Raw genomic sequence first — 17,025 nt, forward strand, 5'->3', positions numbered from 1 at the left:
AGATATAAGAGGGCAGCATAATCAGTGAGAAGACTGAGTATGTGAAGTTCTTGGAAGAGTCTGAGTGAGTGAGTGAGTGAAGTCGCTCAGTTGTGTCCGACTCTGCGACTCCATGGACTGTAGCCTACCAGGATCCTCCCTCCATGGGATTCTGCAGGCAAGAGTACTGGAGTGGGCTGCCTAACAGAGAGTGTTTTCCACTCCCTATGTAGTCTAAATATGAGTACCTCAGAAGAAACACAGCCAGATCACGTGAGCAGTCCACAGAATGGAAACTGACGTTCAGCCTGAAGCAGGACACTCTCTCAGCTACAGAAACTGGTATCCTTGGCACACGCTTCCACAGGGTGGATTGTGGGGAAAGTGACCTTCACACACTATGATGTTTGTGGGATGTTGTTCCCTGAATAAATCTTAAAGGTTAACTGAGGATGATTTTGATGATAGGAAAAATGACAAGGCTGCAGTAGAAGTGACCTGTACTTTCTGAATTTGGACTGAGGTGGGAAAGAAGGAATGTAACTGGCTTTAACCTTCACCAGACAGCTTCTCCAAAGGGATTTCCTGTGGGAAGGAAGGCAACCTCACAGAAAGAGTCTGTGCATTTTACCACCAGAGGAAAGGTTGAGGAAAGAGTTATTAGAAGTTAAGAAAGGGGAATGAGCTGTGTCAGAGGATCAGTGTGTGGTGGTCAAAAAACCCCACATGGCCCACAGTCTACGTGTGCATCTCTATTCCTGCCTATAAATAGGTTCATCAATACATCTTTATAGATTCCATATATATGCATTCATATACAGTATTTGTTTTTCTAACTTCACTCTGTATAACAGGCTCTAGGTTTATCTACTTCAACTGACTCAAATTTGTTCCTTTTTTATGGCTAAGTATTATTCCATTACTTTTTAATTATTCCATTCCATTTGGAATAATTATTATTGGAATAATTACTGGAATAATTGTTATTCCATCACTATTTCAATTATTCCATTCCATTTCAATAAGTAATTCCATTACTTATTGAAATATGGTAGGACTTGCTTCTTTATCCATTTATCTGTCAATGGACATCTAGGTTGCTTCCATGTCCTGAGCAAAGGAAGGAGAGGGTGGGACAAAGTGAAAGAGTAGCCTTAGAATATTTACACTACCCTGTTTAAAATAGTCAGCTAGTGGGAAGTTGCCGGGAGCACAGGGAGCTCAGCCTCATGCTCTGTTTCAACCTAGATGAGTAGGATGGGGATGCAGAGGGAAGGCTCTAGAGGGAGGGGATATACTTATGGCCGATTCATGTAGTTGTATGGCAGAAACCAACACAGTATTATAAAGCAATTATCCTCCAATTAAAAAAAAAAAAAAGAAACCACTATGGTGCCCTGTGAGAGAACAGGTTTGCAACGCAAGGGGGTGTCAAGTCGTCTAACACCCAAGGACCCGACGCCAGAAAATGGCGGCACCAGATACCTGTGATTTTTTTTTTTCCTTTTATTCTAATTCCACATTCACCTTACCCTTGTTGCTGACCCTGAAGGAACTAGAGGCAGTTGTTAGAGGAGGGTGAGAAGATGCGGCATGGAAGAGAATAAACATCTGTTTTACCCTCCTTTTCCATTAAGCCTGGTTGGTCTCAATCTGAGGGGAAGCGTGGCAACAGTGCTCTGAGGAGATGAGAAACAAGGAATTGACTGAGCATTTGACATTTTGAATTATATTGAAATGGACTTTTAATATCTGAAAATGAAGACTGTTGATTAACATTCAGAAGTAATGGTACAGTAATGGTTCTTCTCGAGCTACTATACAAAGGAAGGGAGGGGAGGGTGACAGAACGGGTTTGAGGGACAGTGGTAAGAGAAAAATTAAAAAAAAATTTTTTTTGCACCCTTCTGAAAATAGCTCATAAATAACCTGGTAGTTCTAATTAGAAATTATTCCTAAATTTTTATTACTACCTTCAATTATGTGTATGTGACAGGAAAACTCAAACTGAGACAGAACAACTATCTTTGGTTACATATGCTTAAGAATAAGACAGCCCTAAATGTTCAGGGTTGACTTAAAACAAAACAAAGAAAAACTGTTTCATTCACATGAAATCAAACACAGAGAAAATACTAGAAATATGCAGAGTGGTCTCTTGCATTTTTTTTCCCAGTATCACTTTCGCCATGGCTTTCTGAAGACTGAGACCAATAATTAGAGTAAGAAGTGAGGTATACTAATTGTCCCAGTGCAGTCCAATAGACCTCTCTGTGATAATGGAAATGGTCTATTACCTGCTCAATCCATCATGACAGACACTAAGCCACACGGGACTGCAGAGAACCTGAAATGGAGCTAGTGTAATGTAGGAACCAAGTTTTAAATTTTAACTTTAGATTCATTTAAACTGAAATTCAAATAGCTGCTTATAGCTGGTGCACAGGCCAGTCTCTTTAAGGAACAATACTAATCTGCAAGCATGTAGGATGGAAACACTAGTTTAGAACTAACAAAAACATTTCCCACCTTAAAAAGTCTTGGACTTGTTTTGGTTAAGGATCCTGTGGGCACACCTTTTGCTCTTACTATGTTATTTTCTGCTTAATCTGTATTGCTCTTGGTCTCTTGTATTAGTCTGGCTAGGGCTTTTATAATGTTTAAAGGAAGGAGAGTCTCTCTCTCTCATGTAGAAAGTATCCTAATTAAGACAAATAAGTCATGCTGCTTTTGTTTATGTCACAATTTTCCCTGTAGCTAGAATTAAGTGATGCTGTCAAAGGGCAGTGCTAATGTTTGATGGTTTTTAATATTTTTGTCCATATCAAAAGACTAAATAAATGTAATCAATATTCTCAATTCCTAACTTTCTAGTAATTATTCCAATAAAGAGATATTCATGCTACCAAGCATCGATACATGCTCTTCATAGCCCTAATAAATCTGCTCCCAGAAAATAAACTGTGTTCATCTAGGATTTTAGAGAGAATATTAGCAAACACCAAGCTCAGAATGTGATTAACCAAGTTTTTCAGCACATGGACCTCACAAAATATGGATTTTCAAATCCAAACATTTAATGAAAACTATCAAAAAATAAGAATCATATCTGCAAAGGAGCTGCATATTATATTTGGGTCAGCTCCTTAAGCAAATAACTCACATGGAGAGTTTAAATAGCACTGGCTCTTCATAAGAACTTTCTCTAAATCCCATCTTATAAAAAGAACAAAATAATAATAATATCAAGAGTTAATATGTAATACTTGCTGGCTGACTCTGTTTTAAGATTTTTAAGAGTTCCTCACAAGAACCCCATAAAGTAAACACTACTTTATTCCCATTGTACAAATTAAGAAAGTGGTTTAAGAAGGCTGCCCAAGGCTATATAACTGGGGTAGAAGGGTTGTGGTGTTGATGATAAGATCTGGGTATGTCTTAGTACAGAACTTTTACCTCTTATTTATTTCATAGTCAAAAACATGCTTTCAAGATAAACCTTTTATATATTAATATGCTAAGATAAGCCTTTAACAAGGCTTGTCATTGACAAGGCAGTGCCAACCTCCTTCCCAATTCAGTCTGAAATTTTTCAGCATGCTAAAACCCTTTTTTTGTGAGTTGCAGTTAGGTCAGCTACTGGGTATATAGGTTGACTTTGGTGGTTGAGTCCCTAAGTCATGTCTAACTCTTACAAACCCATGGGCTGTGGCCTGCTAGGCTCCTTTGTCCATGGGATTCTCCAGGCAAGAATACTGGAGTGGGTTGCCATTTCCTTCTTCAAAAGGTTGACTTTATTGAATATTAAATAATTACAGTTTTACTTGGTAAAGTCTTCAAGATTATATAAGAGAATGAGGAATAAATGCTTTTAATATCCTAGTCATTCTAGAAATATTTGTATCACACACACACTTATACAATATAAGCAGATCCAGGAACTCACATCTTATTTGCAGATCTACTTGTACAGGAATACTAACACAGGAAAGGACCCCAGCATCAAATTATTGGAACAGGTATTACATTATGTTATCAATGTCAAAAAGAGAGAAAAGCACCTTGAGTTCAGGGGGTCTAAGACAAATGTATGAAATGGTAGGGTATAAACTTTGCCTTCGATTCTTTACAATCCAGATAAGTGAGGCAAAAAAATGAAAGGTGCTGTACAAACAACAGGAATATATTTTTCACAGTTCAGAGGTTGGGACGTCCAAGATCAAGGTGCTGGTTGACTCAGCTCCCCAGCGAGGGCACTCTTCCTGGCTTGCAGATGGCCAACTTTCGGCTGTCTACTCACAAGGTGGACAGAGAGCGGGGGCGGGAAGCTTTCTGATGTCTTTTCTTAATGGGCACTAATTACATCAGGAGGGAGCCTCACCCTCATGACCTCCTCTAAACCTGATTCCCAAAGAAAGGCAATGCCATAGAATGGTCAAGCTACCGCATATTGCACTCATCTCACACCCAGCAAAATGATGCTCAAAATTCTCCAGGTCAGGCTTCAACATTTCGTGAACCATGAACTTCCAGTTGTTCAAGCTAGATTTAGAAAAGGCAGAGGAAGCAGAGATAAAATTTCCAACATCTGTTGGGTCATCAAAAAAGCAAGAGTTTGAGAAAAATATCTACTTCTGCTTTATCGACTACACCAAAGTCTTTAACTGTGTTCAGTTCACTTCAGTTGCTCAGTTTTATCCGACTCTTTGCAACCCCATAGACTGCAGCACACCGGGCCTCCCTGTCCATCACCAACTCCCTGAGTTTACTCAAACTCATGTCCATTGAGTCAGTGATGCCATCCAACCATATCATCCTGTCATCCCCTTTCCTCCCACCTTCAATCTTTCCCAGCATCAGGGTCCTTTCTGATGAGTCAGTTCTTCATATCAGGTGGCCAAAGTATTGCAGCTTCAGCTTCAGCATCAGTCCTTCCAATGAACATTCAGGACTGATTTCTTTTAGGATGGACTGGTTGGATCTCCTTGCAGTCCAAGGGACTCTCAAGAGTCTTCTCCAATACAACAGTTCAAAGCATTGATTCTTTGGTGCTCAGTTTTCTTTATAGTCCAACTCTCACATCCATACATGACTACTGGACAAACCATAGCTTTGACTAGATGGACCTTTGTTGGCAAAGTAATGTCTCTGCTTTTTAATATGCTGTCTAGGTTTGTCATAACTTTTCTTCCAAGGAGCAAGTGTCTTTTAATTTCATGGCTGCAGTCACCATCTGCAGTGATTTTGGAGCCCCCCAAAATAAACTCTGTCACTATTTCCACGGTTTCCTCATCTATTTGCCATGAAGTGATAGGACCAAATGTCATGATCTTAGTTTTCTGAATGTTGAGTTTTAAGCCAACTTTTTCACTCTCCTCTTAAATGTGTGGATCACAACAAACTATGGAAAATTCTTGAAGAGATGGGGATACCAGACCATCTGACCTACCTCCTGAGAAATCTGTATGCAGGTCAAGAAGTTAGAACTGGACATGGAACAAGACTGGTTCCAAATTGGGAAAGGAGTACATCAAGGCTGTATATTGTCACCCTGCTTATTTAACTTATATTCAGAGTACATCATGTGAAATGCTGGACTGTATGAAGCACAAGCTGGAATCAAGACTGCCAGGAACAATATCAATAACCTCAGATATGCAGATGACACCACCCTTATGGCAGAAAGTGAAGAGGAACTAAAAAGCCTCTTGATGAAAGTGAAAGAGGAGAGTGAAAAAGTTGGCTTAAAGCTCAACATTCAGAAAACTAAGATGGAGAAACAGTGGAAACAGTGACAGACTTTATTTTTGGGGGCTCCAAAATCACTGCAGATGGTGACTGAAGCCATGAAATTAAAAGATGCTTGCTCCTTGGGAGAAAAGTCATGACCAACCTAGACAGTATTAAAAAGCAGAGACATTACTTGCCATCAAAGGTCCATCTAGTCAAAGCTATGGTTTTTCCATATGTATGGATGTGAGAATTGGACTATGAAGAAAGCTGAGTGCTAAAGAATTGATGCTTTTGAACGGTGGTGTTGGAGAAGATTCTTGAGAGCCCCTTAGACAGCAAGGAGATCCAACCAGCCCATCCTAAAGGAAATGAGTCCTGAATATTCATTGGAAGGACTGATGCTGAAGCTGAAACTCCAGTAGTTTGGCCAATGACTGATGTGATGAACTGACTCATTTGAAAAGATGCTGATGCTGGGAAAGACTGTAGGTGAGAGAAGGTGACAACAGAGGATGAGATGGTTGCATGGCATCACTGACTCAATGGACATGAGTTTGAGTAAACTCTGGGAGTTGGTGATGAAAGGGAAGCCTGGCATGCTGCAGTTCATGGGGTTTCAAACAGTTGGAAATGACTGAGCGACTGAACTAAACTGAACTGAAACCTGATTACCTCCCACAAGCCCCATCTCCTAATACCATCACATTAGCAGTTAGGGTTTCAACATACAAATTTTTGAGGGGACATAATTCAGCCTACATAATACATAATTCAGCCTGTGGTGTTGGGAGAAGACTCTTGAGAGTCCCTTGGACTGCAGGGAGATCCAACCAGTCCATTCTAAAGGAGATCAGCCCTGGGATTTATTTGGAAGGAATGATGCTAAAGCTGAAACTCCAGTACTTTGGCCACCTCATGCGAAGAGCTGACTCATTGGAAAAGACTCTGATGCTGGGAGGGATTGGGGGTAGGAGGAGAAGGGGATGACAGAGGATGAGATGGCTGGATGGCATCACTGACTCGATGGACATGAGTCTGAGTGAACTCCGGGAGTTGGTGATGGCCAGGGAGGCCTGGCGTGCTGCGATTCATGGGGTCTCAAAGAGTCGGACATGACTGAGCGACTGAACTGAACTGAATTCAGCCTACAGATAGTCCATTACATTCAAACTCCAGGGCAAAAGACCTCAGTGACTCTTGGTAGCAGAGGGACTAGAGCATCAGAGGAGAAGTGGAAGGTAAGCACAGAAATGCCCAGGGCATCCAGATTATGGTCAGCTGCAACTGCCAGTGTAAGGAGTTCAACATTATATACAACTGACCTTGGTCAAAGTTGTTAACCAAAGATCATTGAATGAGATATTATAGGATGTCTTAACAATAGAGACAACACAGAGATATTTGATATGGGATGGCTTTTTCCAATGTGAATGTGCCATAAATTACCTTAATATAAGATTAATTTTATAAGAAATGTGTTTTTTAAAGTGAGAGTCAAATAAGTCTGCCAATAAAAGAATCTTAGAAATCAGCTAGGGACACAGGACCTTTTTCTCAAGCTAACACCTAGAAATATACACCAGATAGTGTATATGGCGGAGAAGGCAATGGCACCCCACTCCAGTACTCTTGCCTGGAAAATCCCAGGGACGGAGGAGCCTGGAAGGCTGCAGTCCGTGGGGTCGCTAAGAGTCGGACCTGACTGAGCGACTTCACTTTCACTTTTCACTTTCATGATTTGGAGAAGAAAATGGCAACCCACTCCAGTGTTCTTGCCTGGAGAATCCCAGGGACGGGGGAGCCTGGTGGGCTGCCGTCTCTGGGGTCGCACAGAGTCGGACACGACTGAGGCGACTTAGCAGCAGCAGCAGCAGTATATATGGTGGGGGTAGGGGGGGAACTTGTATGGAGGATGAGAGAAAAGGGATAAAGAACTCAGCTGTCATTCAAATGTGGCTTTGAGAAATACTAAAGTTGAGGCAAAAAAGCAGTGCCACTCCAATTTGCTAACACAGCTTTTCTCAGCTCCGTATTTACAAAAATGCTGATTTACGGCATTATATTAAGAAGCACAGTGACTATAACCTCATCTATTCATCTTTTTTTTTTCTCTAACATAAAATGAAATATACGTTTTCAAATAATTAGAGAATGGGTATTGAAGGTGTGGAGGGAGGAAAAAAAAAATTACAAAAAGCCCCCTTAACAAAAAACTAAGAAGTTGTTGTTTCAGGGAAACAGCAAAATCAAGTACTTTAAATTAACTTATTTGAATTTTTTTCTGCTCTTTTACTCCAAATTTTATAACCTTAGTCAAAGGATAATCTTTGGAGTTAGTTTCCTAAACACACAGTGCAAATAGTCCATTGAAGTTTTTATTTACAAAACTGTGGCATTTATCATAGGAGAATTCTTATCTCTTTCTTGAGTAAGAGTAGCTTAACAGGACAATAATGACAAGGTCAGGAAAGAGAAATCTGTGTCCTTTGAGCATTTTTCTGTTTAGTAAGCAAATAATTTTACTGTTTACAAGCCCTCATTTTTAAAAGAAAGCACAGATATTTATATGTTTTCTAATTAAGAGCTTTTATGTTTTTCTATATTCTCCTCTTTTAAGAATAATTTATCTTAAACTTTATCATTCCCATAATTGTTTTCTCTAAGATTTTTCATTTTATTTTTGTATATGTCTTTTATTATTTATGCAATACTATTTTCATATGTAGGCTACTAATAAATAATAGTTGGTAGAACCATTTTTACTAACTTGTGCTACTATATTTAGAAATGATGTAATACTCATCTTCAGGTATACAGTTCTTGACATATGCTAAGTAAATTTAAATATATTTAAATACAAGGAATAATTTGGGCAGTGATCATTTTGGTAATTCCGTTCCAAATTCTCTTTCAACTTAGAGATTATTGTCTCTACCTCCTATTTTGGAGGATGATGGAATCTCTGTTAATCCTAGGTGAATGTTTATTGCTATCCACAGATAACCTTCATGATTATGAGTGATAATTTTTGCTGGATCAATTTTCTCTCTCTTTTTTTTTTTTCCCCTTTTCTTCCCTTCCTTCCTTTCTTTTAGTAAAATAAAGATGGTTATATATGCCATGTGACTGACCAGAGTTGTAGAATTTTAATGGAGTCTCTCTTTTGGGAAGATACACATATATCTAGATCAGTTACTATAAACTACATAAAACAGACAATTTCTGCCTAAGCAGTTTTACCTGATTTTCATAATATTTTATATTACTTCAATAACTTATGAAGGGCAAAAGAGTACTTTGGGGTTAGATCAGGGGTAGAGAGTAGGACATAGAGGCCTTCTCATGTAACCAGTGTCAGTATTCTTTAGAAAACTCAGTACAGTTCATTTACAGTGGTTAGGAACAAAAATTTAGGAGATATTTTTACAAAGGATACAAGGCAGTTTAAATCTGAGATGTAAAATGAGAATACTAGTAGGTTTACTAATGCAAGGATGAGGAAAGTGAAGCCAACAAAAAATAAAACACCAGTACTCAAGAAATAACATCCAAGGGGTGACTGAATCTTTCTTATGCAGATTTTTTCTCTAAGTCCTATGGCATATCTAACTTTTCACTTCATGGGTTCCTAGGGCTCCTGTCTAAAACTGAGAACTAATCATCTTTCCTTACACACCAGCATTTTTTCCTGCACTTTGTACTTTGGCCACCTCGTGCGAAGAGCTGACTCATTGGAAAAGACTCTGATGCTGGGAGGGATTGGGGGGCAGGAGGAGAAGGGGACGACAGAGGATGAGATGGCTGGATGGCATCACTGACTCGATGGACGTGAGTCTGAGTGAACTCCGGGAGTTGGTGATGGCCAGGGAGGCCTGGCGTGCTGCGATTCATGGGGTCGCAAAGACTCGGACACGACTGAGCTACCGAACTGAACTGAACTGAACTATACACTCTATAGGGGGAGAGGGGGAAATATATATATATATATATATGTAGTTATATAGTTCAATAATCCATAGAGTATTTGATGTATGTCTGCAACAAAGTTTTTGTCATCAATTTTCAACGGAAATTAAGAATATCGCCTTTCTTTCATAAAATTTAATTTCTATTTCTTAAAATTCTTATTCTTTCCTACTTTTTTGATTTTATGAAATGACGATTGAGAGATTGTGTTTGTAGTGTTTTAGGATAAAAGTTGTATAATCCTATCTTTTCCTCTAGTTACTTACTTTTCTTTGTATTTTTCAGTGAAAACCCCAACTGTGAACTAGGTTTCTCAAATGCTTTTCTAGTTCATTTACTTGTGGCTTGAAGACTTCAGTTAACCTAAGAATTACCTGGGACCTTGTTAAAATGTAGAATCTTGCTACCACCAGTCTGGCCCGTGAGATTCTTGCATTCTTATCTTGTCCTTAATTTACTTTGCATTTGTCTAGTTACTGTGTAAGTTGATTCCCTTAGAAGCAAAGAATGCCATCATTCAATGAGTTGTATCCACCCAGAACATTTGAAATTTACTGAGTATTTCAATTTTCCCGAACGAGTTGGACTCATTTTGAATTTCATAGGTTTTGGCCTGAGCAAATCTAATTACAACTTCGTTTCTACAAAACTGCAGTTTGTCGAGTGAAACGCTGGCTATTCACAAACTGGGCATTGCCTATATTCTTCTGAGAGCTACCCGTTCCTGCTTGAGGGAGGCCTCAAGTGACAAGTGTTCAGCTCTTCTGTTGCCTCTAAGCTTAATGTTTTATTAAGCTTGGAGGTGGTTTAAACCGTTGTGTTCTAAATGAACCCGTTAAGCTTTTCAACCTGCCCCATAAAGCTATTCCGTAACTTCTCACTGTATTATTATTTGCTTCGAGATTGCCCTGTAAAAGGCAAGGTAACTGGTGGCTGGGCTAGGGACGGGGTGAGGCAGGCGGGTTCCTTCAGGGCCTCGCGAAGCGCCCTGGCAGAGTCTGGGATACAGTTTTCCCCCCAGCGCGCAGCTGAAAAGGGCTGAGCAGCAGAGCGCTCCCCGGGGGCATTGTGTGTGAGCTGGCCTGGAGATCCCAGGCCCAGGGGGCAGCTCCACCCGAGAAGACTAGACACGCCTCAGACCGGGCAAACTCCCGGCCTCCTCTGGCCTCAAGCCAGCAGCCGCCGCCCGCCACCTCCTTTCCTCCTCCGCAGCTGCCCTGGCCGCCCCGCCGGGCCCCGAACTCGCTGGCGCCTGACAGCGCGGCCCCTCGGCCCACGGCGCTGGCAGCGCGGCTGCGACGGGACCGATGTGGCGCATGCGTGGTGGCGCCACCAGGCGCGGGAGCTGTGGCGGCGGGGAAGGCGGCGGAGACAGCCGCGGGCAAGGCCGCCCAGGCCGCGTTCGTGGGGGTGGCGGCAGCGGCGGCAGCGTGGGCTGGCGAGGCCGTGCGGGCGGCGCCCGACAGCAGCTGGAGGAGCGGTTCGCCGACTTGGCGGCGAGCCATCTGGAGGCCATCTGCGCGCGGGACGAGCGGGACCGGCAGAACGCGAGGCTGCGCGAGGAGAACGCCCGGCTGCGGCTCGAGAACCGGCGGCTGAAGCGCGAGAACCGCAGCCTCTTTCGTCAGGCCTTGCGGTTCCCTGGCGAGGGCAGCGACGGGGCGTCCGCGGACTCGGCGAGGGCGACCCCGGTCCCGGAGGAGGCCAGCATGAACCGGAGGGCGAGGGGCGGCGGCCCCGAGGACGAGCCGGGGAGCCCCAGGGCCCTTAGAGCCCGGCTCGAGAAGCTGGAAGCCATGTACCGGCGGGCCTTGCTGCAGCTGCACCTCGAACAGAGGGGGCCGCGACCGCTTGGAGACAAGGAGGAGCCCTCTCTGGGCAGCCCAAACTCAGGCCTCCAAGTCCCAGAGCCAGAGCCCTCCGAGCCCTGGCCATAGCCCGAGGCCGCAGCCTGGAGAGGCGGAGCCTCGTGCAGGCTCCTCCTCCGTTCAGTGCTGCCCCCACCTGGCGCACGCGTGAGCCGCGCGCTCCCGCCTCCGGCCTGGCCCTGACACTTCCCGGGGGCGAGCTTTCTACCCGCAGAGGTTGGGGAGAGGTTGGGGAGGGCGTGGGGCTGAGTCCGACCATGCACAGAGCACATGTCTCTGGCGCCTGCTAGTTCAATGGAGACCTAGCTCCGGAGGGGCGGGCTTTAAAACAGCGTGAAGTGGGTGGCAGTCAACCCTTCCTAATGCCTGAACTTTTCTGGGTGTTGTAAGGACCTGTGGTATTTTTTCCTCTATTTTGGTTCTTCCAGGGATGATAGTACATTTTGATTTGGCTGGATTTGTTTTTCATCGTCTCCTAAAGCCTCCAGCTAGTCTCTCTCATGTGGCCAACATTTTAAGTGTTTGGTTTGTTTTTATAAGTCGGTGTTACTTTGGTATCCTGTGAAATATCACCCTTTAATGCACAAAGTGATGTTTATAATTTAGAAACTCATGTCTGCCCTGGTTCTAGTCCTTATGCATCTAATATATACTGATTTGTTAATCCCACTCCCCCATCATCCCCCTGCCTTGGGAAATTTTAAACTATCTTCCTATAAGTAATCCTTCGAATTGATAAATAAATTTGGTGCACGGAAACTAACCTAAAGCTATCCCATGACTGTTATTTAAAGTGTGTTAAGTGTTTATACGTTTCCTTAATATCTGAACTTGATTATCCTTTATAAGCTATCATTCTCTTTTCACTTTATGTAACAATGATCTTTTAAAATAATCAAAAAAATTAGATAATCTAAACATTATTTTGTAATTTGTGCACGTTTTAGACTTGACAGAATATAGAACACAGCTATTTTGCCTAATACTGCTAATGTTTAAAAATTTTTGAGAACTTATGAATTATATGTTCATCAAAAGCCCCAAAACAACATGATTTAAGTGTCAGTTGTAATTTCAATTCCAAAAAAATGAGATTAATCCTAACAAATATTCTAAGATCAGTTGATTCTACTTTGTCAGTGAATAACACTTTTGCCTATTAATCAAGAGGTGACGTTGTACCTGGTAGAGATCATACGTGTAAAAGAGTGTTTAAGTGGTGGAAAACACTTCAGTTTAAGAAGAATAAAAAGAGTTTTTGTTACAGTTAGAAAAAAATCATAAATTAGAGTTTTTGTTTTATTTGTGGCATACTCCAAAAGTTTCATAGCCGATTTTATGAAACAAGTTGCCAAGGAAAATAATTTCGAGATTTTTCTAATCCTGGGTATTGAAAACACTTTGTACATTTTACTTAAAGATTGTTGATAGTTGTGAACATTAAGATCTTCTATGATCAAGAAATGTTAGAAGAAACTTGGTGAGAATAAGTTGGTATGTGAAAAGTATTTCTGTCTTTATTTAATAGGGAAAGAATTAAAACATTTTTAGGAGGCACTAAGAATTGAAGAATAGGCAAAAAGCAGATTGTCCCTATTCCTACTTTGCATATAAATTAGTTAATCTCTCTAAGCCTTAGTTTTCACACCATTAAAAATTTCTCACCATTAAAATTTTTCTAACTACCTCAGAATGTTATAAAAATTTTATTGAGATGCTATATGCAGAATGCCTGCTTCAGAATAAGGGCTGTGTCAATTTAAAATCTAAAATGTACAAGTTCAAAGTAAATGTTTTACTTATACTTTCCTTCTGTATTTTGCTCCCATACGAATTTATGGGTTTTAGCAGATATGTAGATTTCGAATGCATTGACATTTTTCTCTCCTTTTAAGCAAATGGGAGTTAAAGGTTTTATAATAAGGAAATAATATAAAAAATTAAAAATAATTCCCAATTGTGTCAATTGGCAATTCAAGAACTAAGCAAAATATTCAGTTTACCTAGTTTTAAACACCTTTTGTATTAAAATAATGTACAATGTAAATATGGTGAAAACAATTTTTGTAAAATACTGAGGTACACACACTAATGAGGAAGTTTTTTGAGCATAATTCCTGAAAGGTCTTAAAAATTCTGAAACCCAAATGCCCCATAACATGAGTTAAGGCTAGTATATATTTCAACTTTTGAATTTCGCCTCTGTTAACTGATAAGGCATCATATAGTTTATAAAATATATTTTGTTATATCAAAATAAGTACTGGATTAAGAAATGGATAAAGCTGATTTTAGCAAAGTTTTATCTGGGTTCTAGTTTGATAAAAAAAAAATAACCTAAAACTGCAGATTATCTTCCTTGTTACAATAACACTTTATTTTCATAACTTCAGATTTGTTGTGCAATGAAAAGAGGGCTTATAATTTATAGAAACAAGCAACAAAAATATGTCATAATTCAGTGAAGAGCACTGGCATTTTTTTAATCAGAAATTTTTATTGGTACTACTCACAAATATATGCTATCTTTATGTTTTTATCTATAAAAATTAGGGTGTAAATCAGAGTAATATAAAGTATTTTGTAGATCATAGACCAAGGTATCTTTGCTAAACTTCTTCAACATTATGAATATTTGAAAGATACTTGAAAATATCTTTTGTTATTTAATAACCTTAGACATAGATTTGCCAATTTATGAGTATTACCATGATTAAACTAATTCCAAATTATTCATTAAATCATTAATATTCTAAATAATTATTAGCAGAATGATTTTATCTTCAGTGCCAAAATAGCATTTTCTGTTTTGATTAAAGGAACAGATTTTTCACTGAGAATTTGTCATAAAATCTTCATGAGTGAATGATAAAATTTATTAGTATTTCTGTTCAGTGATTAAGTGATCAATTATAAATTCCAGCTTTTCTACTATAAACTTGCTTTCCTGATACATATTTTACATATCTGATATAGAGTGAAGAGTGTGAGAAGTGAAGTCGCTCAGTCGTGTCTGACTCTTTGCGACCCCATGGACTGTAGCCTACCAGGCTTCTCCATCCATGGGATTTTCCAGGCAAGAATACTGGAGTGGGTTGCTATTTCCTTCTCCAGTGGATCTTCCCAACCCAGGAATTGAACCCGGGTTTCCTGCATTGCAGGCAGATGCTTTACCCTCTGAGCCACCAACGAAGCCCAGTTATCTGATATAGACTAAAAATATATTTATAAAATGGAAATAAGAACCAAGGAAAATATTTAGATAATATCTACATCTGATTTTATGAGGTTATTCTGCTCAAATTTCATGCTAACATTAACATCTCTTAAAGATCAGAATTAAACTATGTTGGTGTAATAAGTAGGGGATTTTGCTGATTTAAAAATCATATTCAGAATCTGTTAATGCTTATGAGTATAGTGTTGGCCTTATTCATGTTAATTTATTAAATCCAGGTTCTCAAATACCTGTCAAAGTTTAGAGAAAATTTGAGAAAGGACATTAGTGAGTTTGTTGGTGCTTAAACATTCTTGTCTGAGTGGTAGGCATTCTACTCTAAAATTTGAATTCTTAGAGAAATTGAACAGCAATCTACCTGATATTTCATACATGGTTCTGATCAAAGTCTTCCTTGGCCTTTCATTTTTCCAAATATCCTCACTTTACTTTTGATTCTATCATTTTAAACTTAAAACCTCCATTGTATTTTAAACTTAATGGATCTGCCTTTAGTTATGGTGAAGACTCTGTTGCTAGTAACTGATCACTCCTGTTACCCGAGCCAGCAGCCAACCAACTATCTTCAGCGGGCCAGTTTCCAAACAACTAGTCAGATAATCACATAGATGTTCCTTGTATAGGTCAACCCAGCCAGGCCAAGATCAGCAAAACCACCACCAAGTAAACCTATGATCAACAATTAATGGTGGTTTTAATTCGTTAGGTTTTGGGGGCAAACTGTTAACATTATAAATTGTTGAGCAGCTACAAGGAATTGGGTATTAAATGTTTTTAAATAAGTATCTTGTTAAAGAGAAGAATAGAGTTGGAAAATTTGCTGAGGGCAGTATTATTTATATCATGTGTATAGAATGGATTAGACTACATTTCAGGAGAGATGCGAATAAAAGAACATGTGATGAACAGGGTAATGGAAGATGATATAATTGAAGTAACACATTTTCATGAATGGATGATCTCAAAAGCACAGAGGGTTAGAACAGTCTGGTAAAGGAATAGATTAAATTCTTAAAGAGGAGCTAGCGAGAAAAGCACATGTGATGATACAGGGAAAGAATGAGATTGGAGACAGGTAGATTGGGTGAGGTCATATATTTTCCATAAAACAGTAAAATCATTTGTTGAATTAAGTTAGCTGTTGTAAAAGTAGAGAAAAGTTTCAAACGTCGATTAAAGATATTTCAAAGGTAGTCAGTGGGGAGATAAAAGGATGGCTGAGTGATTCTGAGAGCCCAGGTGACTATCAAGAAACACAGCACAAGTGTAGAAATCATATTGGACTTTGGGAGGAAAAAAAACATACAAGAGACAACTCTGAAAAATAACCTGAAGATGCACAAGAGAACTTTTTATTTTAAAAGTTGAATTTCACTAAACAGTCTTACTGGCAACTGAATTCTGATATCTTTCTATATGCTATATAAGTTGAATTAATTCTACTAGGATAAGTAGAATTAATTAATCATGCATGTGAAGATTTGAAAATTTCGTAATTTTGGAGTCTTGGCAGTGTGCATTGGGTGTAAGAAAGAGACAAAGTGGAGACTTGGAATCAGAACTAGTGTTAGGGGAGAAATACATCATTTTCATAAGAAATGTAAGGAAAACAGTGCCCTCTCTTTATCAGGCTTAACACCAGGATTGTGAAGTTGATGAGAAAGAGTTCTTGGGTCTTTTGTGTACAGATGGCATACTATCTCTGTGTCTCTATAATGTGGATTGGAGGAGGATGTTGATCAAATCAAAGAATGAGAGGCATTTATACAAGAAGGGAAGACTGGATTTTTATGGCAGTCTCTCGAGATTTCCTTTCTTTAACCTGAAGTCAGAAAAGTCGACTGAATTCAGTATCTTTACTTACAGCATAGTAATATCAATTCAGAATTGTTGAGAAAAATCAAAAGAGATGAGTTTACATGAAAGTGCATTGAAAATCTAAAACCTGATACAAATGAAAAAGATTTGCTAAAGCTAACGGCAATGATATTTAAGATAACTTTTATAAAAATCGATTTTTAAATGATACAAAGAATGAGCTTTCTCGTATTGCTTAAAAGTAACTGGTTCTGCCTCAAAATGATCAAGGCAATTAATCTAAAACATTTGTCATAAGAGATTAAGATAATACCCTGAGTGTTACATGTTATAAAATTGGAGATACAGTGTTTTAATGTATGTACTCAATATTTATCAAAGAAACCTAAATTTAGTTACTTCTAACCCCACTAGCACTGCACA

General features: G+C 39.5%; 2 protein-coding genes across 8 annotated transcripts in view; both read left to right on the forward strand.

The window, feature by feature from the left end:
- LOC147366710 (uncharacterized) overlaps positions 1 to 17,025 on the forward strand; it is a 1,020,409-nt gene that overhangs the window by 753,658 nt on the left and 249,726 nt on the right. The window lies entirely within an intron of this gene.
- Positions 9,472 to 12,309, forward strand: TUSC1 (tumor suppressor candidate 1). Its single transcript, XM_086414227.1, has one exon. It carries the CDS (start codon positions 10,986 to 10,988, stop codon positions 11,613 to 11,615), a length of 630 nt encoding a protein of 209 aa, XP_086270353.1. The 5' UTR covers positions 9,472 to 10,985; the 3' UTR covers positions 11,616 to 12,309.

Source organism: Bos grunniens, chromosome 8 (genome assembly GCF_055505025.1).
Source record: "Bos grunniens cultivar Pamir isolate PY7600 chromosome 8, Bosgru_T2T1.0, whole genome shotgun sequence".
NCBI classification, from domain to species: domain Eukaryota; kingdom Metazoa; phylum Chordata; class Mammalia; order Artiodactyla; family Bovidae; genus Bos; species Bos grunniens.